Raw genomic sequence first — 7619 nt, 5'->3', positions numbered from 1 at the left:
CTCTTAGCAACCCGTGCTGGTCCATATCCGGCCTTAGTTTCGGAACATTGGGATCTGATGGCAAAGGCTGGCCTGCGCGGTGCGCGGCGACGTCCTATGGAAAGCCGGTTTTCTAGACAAATTTGATCAAGTACCGCAATGCGTTATCTATTTCCAGAGATGTCAACGGCCCAGAGGAGGATGGCTAATTTCTGGAGGCGTTGCAAACGAACCTCAAATCCAGGCAATTACTGTTAGGAGCCTAAAGAGTTAGCTGTACTTCTTTAGGTCCAGTAGTGGTCTAGGCGGGTGTGTGGCTTGAGCTGATAGTGCAGTTGATAACATGGCCGGCAATTCGCTGTTGAAGTCCTGCACCGTCAGATCAGGGCGAGGATTCAGAGGCCAGATGCCTTCTGGTTCAGCCAACGAAGGAGGTGCATTCCACTACTTGGTCTCTTGTCTTAGAACTGCTGCGGACATTCGCGCGTCGAAAGGCCTGCTGGATTGTTTGCGCTCGCGCAGTGCCGCCAAGTGTAGCCTCGAGTCAAAGTCTGAATCTCTTGCAGACGGTTCCTTACGAAGGTCGCATCGCCAAAGACCCAATGTCGTGCAATGATTGAAGCCGTCCAGAAAGAGGTGACCCAGGATGAGAACTCGGGCAGTTTCTGGATGTAATTCTGTTACCTCGCCGCTAAAAACAGGCAAAAAGCTCTATAGACACGGTAGTGTGGTTCTATTCAGTGGAGCAGGGCGAGACTTGCTCATGAGCAGTCGCACTGTAAAACGGCCGTTTTCGAGTAGCTAGCGCACAAACACGGCGACTCCATTCGCATGAGGGCTGGCATCAGCAAACAAGTGTACCATTGTGCGTCCATGCTCTTGCGATGCAACTGCGAGACAACGTTGAAATCGAATGGCAGACAGAACATGCAGTTTCGGCACCCACTTCTTCCATATTTCCTCAATGTCAAGATGAAGAGGCTTGTCCCAGTCTTGTCGCAATAGCCGGTGAAACAGGATTCGTTCTGTCGCCTGAGACGGAGCAACAAAGCCTAGCGGGTCGAAGAGTCTGGCGAAGGGTGGAAAAACGGTTCGCTCCGTCGACGGTTTGGTTGCAATGAATGCGAATACGGCTTGTGAAGTGATGATGCTATGATCGATTAGCGATCCCAACGTAGACCAATCAACTTGGACTTGGAGCTCTCTTCGGTAACATTCTCAAGTGCGAGGATATCCTTCAAGAACTGTGCGCATAGAAGGCGGGAGTTGGAGCACCACTTTTGCAATTGCGTTCCGGCGTCGGCAACGATAGCATATGTTTCCCTGTAAATCTTCAACACCTTCTCTTCGGAACACGCACCCATGATTAATTCGTCAACGTGAAATGGCCACTGTAGATGGGTGGCGGTATCAGCACCAGCTCGCACACCGCCACCCCTCTGCAGGTACCAGGTGTCCAGGTACCAACAGACGGGTGGAAGTGTGCAAGGTGGTGCTGCAGGGTTGCTGACACCATACACGGGCTAGAAGACACTCCGAACGGAACCCTGCTCATGCGCCACTCGACGATTGTCGAGACGGGATGGTCAGAGGAGGGAAGATGGTCAATCCACAGGAACCTAAGCGCGCCTCTGTCTTCCGGTTTGATGCATATCTGGACGAATGCGTTTCGGATGTCTGCAGTAAGAACGAATTCAGTGCTCCTAAACTGCAAGAGCAACTGCAGGAGTTCCGGACCCAACACTGTGTCTTTATCGAGCATGTCATTCAATGACGGTCCACTGTATTCATGCGACGACGGGTCGAATACGACGCGGACCATTGTAGTCACGGCCTCTCGTCTCACTACCGCATGATGAGGCATGTAGTAGATGGTGTGTCCAAGAGGTGCTAACGGTGCTACTCACTCTGCAAGCCCATCCTTAAAGTACTCGCTGATATGACATGGTATTCTTGCAGAAACTCTGGGTGATTTTCGAGCCACTGAAGCTGACGCTTCAGCCTGGTTTCAGCCACACTTCGGTTCGTACATGACGTGAGACCTTTTGACTTGATCATCAGCGGTACCTCGTAGCGCCCTGCACTCTTGCATACTCTGCTATGAAAGTGGAGGAGCGCTGGTGCTTGCTGACGTCTTCTTGTCCGTCAGTGATACCGATGGCGTCCAAGCGCTAGATGTCTGATGGGTCTCGAGGTAGAACTTCAGTGCACCAGTTGTCGGAACAAGCCAGGAACAAGGCAGTGGCACTGATGTTACGCGAGGACAACCGATAGTTAACGTTGGCGCCCACTCCTTGAATGACCCAGCTAAATATGGTCTCAACTGCGCACAGAGTGCCAATGAAACGCTCGACACGCCCAGTCACTACCCTTCATTTGTGGTCTGAGCCGATCAAAGCGCTTATCATAGAGTCTTGCGGTTGTTACCCTTGAGGTGCATCAGCAAATGCCTGACTGCGGTCACGCATCATAGCGATAACGCTCGGCTCTTACGCGGGATCATTTACGGTACAGACCTCTGGAATCTCCAGAGCTTCAAGATTGACGTCGATAGGCTCCGTACATCCACAGAGCGTGACGTTTACCCTTCGGCACAGGTAATATTGTGGATGTTTTGAGCCGCCGAACGTAAAGACGTCCACCTCTTCGGTTACAGTGCAAGATAGGGGAAGCTGCTGCGATATGTCCTTACGGAGGAACGTTTGTTGGCTGCCAGTGTCATCCAGCAGGCGCAAGGGTACACGCCCATCGGTTTTGAACGCCTAATCTGTGGTTGTTTGGAGCAACACAGATGACGAGTGCGTGCTGCTTGCTGGAGCCTTTCTTACGCGCTTTTCTCGTTTTGAGGTCACCTCTAGAGGTTCGGTTGCAGTCAACTGTGGACCGTCAGTTCCTCTTTGGCTCCAGATCTTGCATAGAGCCGAGATATGGCGTCCGGAGCATCGTTCCCACTTAAGCAAGGGTGCGGTTCGGCAACTGCGAGTAATGTGTGCTTGCTTCCCGTACCTGAAGCAGATGCTGTAGCTAAAAGACGTGTACGCTTTTACTCTGCTGATAGCGTGACCCGACAATCACGGGTCATGTGTCCCGAGATGCCACAGAGGGGGCGTATAGTCTGTTCAGGCCTTAACTTCAATTTATATATTGATATGTGGGGTTTAACTTCCGAAAACCACCATATGATTTTGAGAGACGCTGTAGTAGAGGGTTCTAGATATTTTGACCACCTCGTGTTCTTTAACGTGCACCCAAATCTGAGCTCACGGGCCTACAACATTTCCGCCTCCATCGTGAATGCAGCCGCCGCCGCCGCGATTCAATCCCAAGACGCGCGGGTCAGCAGCCGAATACCTTAGCCGCTAGCTCATCATGGCGGGGTCAGGCCTGGAATTCGAACTGGCCGATGATGACCGTGCTGTCAGTGCTAATGTGGACGGCAGGTGGCATCACGGTGTCCAAAGTTAAATGACGGTTTGGTGACAGGCTCACGGATCCGGGTTTCTCGCGTGACCACGGCTCTCCTCTTTGATTTCGACTTCCACTTGAAGGAACTTCAGGATTGCCTGCACTTGCTCGTCTGTCGACTAGACTACAGAGTCCGCGGCATCTGTCTCGGTTTTCATGCGGCTTCGGTACTGGATAGCCAGGTCCTCTGACAATGAGCGCATTCGAACCCGTTGCAGAAGAACCACGTATTCGGAAGATGGCATACCAAAGCTGTCCAAACAGCTGGTACAGAAGTGTATGTTTTCGTGCAGGTCCTGCAGCCTTGATACCTGCGATGATTTCTCGCTTGGCTCGATGGCTAGAAGGCTGTCAATACGGTCGTCGATGAGGACATCTTTTCGGCCAAACGTTTGGGTGAGCAACTTGACGGCAACGTTGTAGGTCACTTCTGTATGGCGTATTTTTTCAATGGCCTGCTTCGCAGTGGCGGATAAGTACGTCTTCAAGTATTTGAACATCTCGATGCTGGTGAGATCGGGGTGCGTGTGAATGGTCACCTCGTAATGCTGCCAGAACCCCTGCCATCCACGGTTCTCGTCGTTTAAGACAGGCACTCGAAGCTTTGGCAGCGCGACTCGCAAGCCTTGTGCGCGTGACCTATTGTGATCGATGAGGATTTGGCCGGTAGTTTCTCAATGGGCAGCTCCCATGGAGTGGCAGGATCCGTCGCTCGTACTCGCATGCCCCGACTGGTTGACTTCACGGACAGTATAGCCGACCGTTACACGTGCGTTCATCGCAGATCGAAGCCTGCTTGCTGATGGCGTTCACGAACTTCTCGTGGTAGTCGAGAGCGCCCTGAGCTTCTTCACCAAACTTTTCCCCGTCGATGACGTCGGCAGGGTGTTTATCCAGTTCGACGAGAGCTGAATCTTTGTCATGGAGCACGTCGAGGATTTACTGCAAGTCGGCGGTAGACGGTAATTTGTCTCGCAGGAGGACCTCGCTGGCTTCGGACAGTTGTGGCACTACGGATGATGCCGCGATGCCTGCGTAGTCTGTCTATCTTGGGAACGTCTCGATGCTGAGTATATCGGCATTCTACGATTCAGAGACTGAATTTCCAACGAGACGGAATGCCCAACGATACGGAATGTCCGATGGGTCACGTGACGGGCGAGACTGAATGTCCAACGAGCCTGAATGTCCAACCGAGACTGAATGTCCAATGAGACTGTGTGTCCAATGAGTCTGAATGTTCAACAAGCCGGAATGCCCAACCGAGACTGAATGTCAATCTAGACGGAATGTCCAACGAGCCTGAATGTCCAACCGAGACTGAATGTCCATCGTGACGAAATGTCCATCGACACCATCGGCAGTTTCGTCCGTCGGCCCAGACACCATGCACCCGCGGAAAAAGCGCAGGGCATAGTGTGCAAAATCCAATGCGCCGACCCCAAAATGACCTCCGTCAATGAAACAGCGTACACAGCGCAATGGCATAACACTGCGAGTAGTTTGACTACCATACCAGTCCCGATGGTGCGCTGTCGAGTTCTATGCCTTGTTTTGTACGCTTCCTGCATTTCTTGGGATGCATAAAGAGAGCAAAAATATGTACGAGAAACTTGAATCTAGGAAACGACTATGCCACCAAGCTTTTTGCAGTTTAGACTGCCTGAACATAATCACGGGAGACGGACCATCGAAACTGCTTCGGCGCTTCAAAGCTGACTATAAAAGGTAAGGCGTCTGAAAAAAAGAAAAAAATACAAAAATACGGGCGTTGCTTTGTTGAGTTAGTATGACTGAACTACAGGCGTGTTGGGAAATTAGGCAATATCTTATACGGTCACTCAAGAATTCGAGCAAGTCATTAGAGTTTAAACACCCTTCTAATTTCCCAGCGGGAACAGATTTTTTGACCACATTTAAGCTTGACGAAATTTGTTTTTGTGAGTGATAAAACGTCATATACGGCATGAATGCTGCGTTTTTACCTCCTTCCTTCGTGGAACCTGGCTGCTACAATTTTCAAGGTACCCTAAATAACGCAACTGCTGTTTAATATGTAGCAAAGGGCATGACAAAATCTGATGGTCTCTGTCAATGCTTCATTAAACAAAACAAAATTTAGTGATATGGTGCATAGCTATCTGAAATTTTCAGCGCACAACAGTGCCCTCATAAGACGTTCACAATCGCCCGTCCTCTCCTCTCGTTCTTGTGAATAAGTTGTTTAGCATTCTTAACTTTCCCACTAACCACAATTATTCATGGAAACAGACAGACAGAAAAAGAACTTTATTGGGTCCTGAGAAACGCTACTCCTTTAGAGCAACGTCGCGGGCCACTCTCATGTAGAAACGGGGACGCCTAGCCTCACCGCCGCATCGTGGGCTCTCTTGACAGCCCGTAGTTGTGGTAGCAACTCTGAACTTCGTAAGGCAGAGTCCCAATCTTTTTCTGTGATGAGACTTTGGCCCCGTAACGATGGGCACTGCCAGAGCATATGTGCCAAGTCACTAACCTCACCCCAATCAAGACAATTGGAGTCAGAAGCCTCTGAGGAGACTATGCTGTGGTAAAATAGGCTTGGATAGGACCTGATCTGCAGCGTTCTAAACGTGATGGCCTGAGGTCTAGAACTATTGTTGTGCGGAGGAGCAAATGACCGCCTACTCAACTGGTAGTGTTGAGCCATTTGACTGAATGTAAGTAAAGCGTCCATGAACATCTCACTGCCAACCTGCGGGCCTACGTCCTCCCTAGCGCAGAGGGTTAGTGCGCGCGCCCGGGAGTGAGCAGTGTCCTTCGGGTTTACTAGAGAGTCCAGTATTGGTTCTAGATGTGCAGGAAACAAAGTAATGGTATATGGAGAAAGTGTCATATCTTCAAGTAGTTTGAATGCTTCAGTACAGACGAAACCATAGGCGAAAGCCTTGACCGCTGACCTTGAGTCGGTGAATATTTGCGATCTACTGTCATCCAAAAGGGTAAGGGCTACAGCCAACTGTTCGGCTCTTGAGTGAGTAGAGCCCCTCACTGACGCATGATTGAAAACAGAATCCATATGATTGACGGAAACAACAGAAAACTATAGCTGCGCGACCGTACTGAGCGGCATCGATCAAACACACTCAATGAGGATCTTTCCTAATATTCTTCAGAAGTGTGATGGTCCTAGCCGGGTGCCTTCCTACGTTGTGCTGAGGATGGACGTTTCGCGGAAACGGAGAGACCAGAATGGAAGTACACTGTTCATCGAGTAGTTGAAGACGGTGATCCTCTACGAGAGCCGGGCTGAGGCCTAGTACGGCCAGAATCTTCCTACCAGCCAGCGTAAACGACAGGCGCATTAGCTCTGCAGTCTCTTGGGCGTCAATGATCTCATCTAGGGTGTTATGAACTCCTAGCGGCGTAAGCCGTTCAGTGTTTGTTCGCACGCAGATTCTCAACACCCTCTTTACGCTTTTTCTGTTCAGAGTTTCCAGTTTATTCATGAAAAACACGAATCGGCATTTGAGGACAGAAACAGTTAAATTCAAGAAATAGAGAAGAGGCGCTGCTCGCAAATCGTGCTGCTTTGTAGCCTTTTAATTACAACGATGAAGTCATGGCATTGCACTCATTCTTCATTGATTTCGTACATAACTGTCATCATCATCATCGTCAGCCTGACTACGTCCACTGCAGGACAAAGGCCTCTCCCATGTTCCGCCAGTTAACCCGGTCCTGTGCTTGCTGCTGCCAATTTATACCCGCACACTTCTTAATCTCATCTGCCCACCTAACCTTCTGTCTCCCCCTAACCCGCTTCCCTTCTCTGGGAATCCAGTCAGTTACCCTTAATGACCAGCGGTTATTCTGTCTACGCGCTACATGCCCTGCCCATGTTTATTTCTTCTTCTTGATTTCAGCTATGATATCCTTAACCCCCATTTGTTCCCTAATCCACTCTGCTCTCTTCTTGTCTCTTAAGGTTACACCTACCATTTTTCTTTCCATTGCTCGCTGCGTCGTCCTCAATTTAAGCTGAACCCTCTTTGTAAGTCTCCAGGTTTCTGCTCCGTAGCTAAGTTCCGGCAAGATACAGCTGTTATATACATTCCTCTTGAGGGATAGTGGCAATCTACCTGTCATAATTTGAGAGTGCTTGCCGAATGTGCTCCACCCCATTCTTATTCTTC

At 50.1% G+C, this 7619-nt stretch overlaps 1 protein-coding gene across 1 annotated transcript; it reads right to left on the bottom strand.

Annotated features, from left to right (window-relative positions):
- Nucleotides 1–1345: 1345 nt before the first annotated feature.
- LOC142775174 (uncharacterized) lies at nt 1346–1801 on the bottom strand. The gene has a single exon (XM_075876518.1). It carries the CDS (start codon nt 1799–1801, stop codon nt 1346–1348), a length of 456 nt encoding a protein of 151 aa, XP_075732633.1.
- Between the last annotated feature and the right edge of the window lie 5818 nt (nt 1802–7619).

Source organism: Rhipicephalus microplus, chromosome X (genome assembly GCF_043290135.1).
Source record: "Rhipicephalus microplus isolate Deutch F79 chromosome X, USDA_Rmic, whole genome shotgun sequence".
Classification (NCBI taxonomy): Eukaryota; Metazoa; Arthropoda; class Arachnida; order Ixodida; family Ixodidae; genus Rhipicephalus; species Rhipicephalus microplus.
The sequence above is the reverse complement of the archived record's forward strand: the minus strand, read 5'-3'. Positions and strand labels throughout refer to the sequence as shown.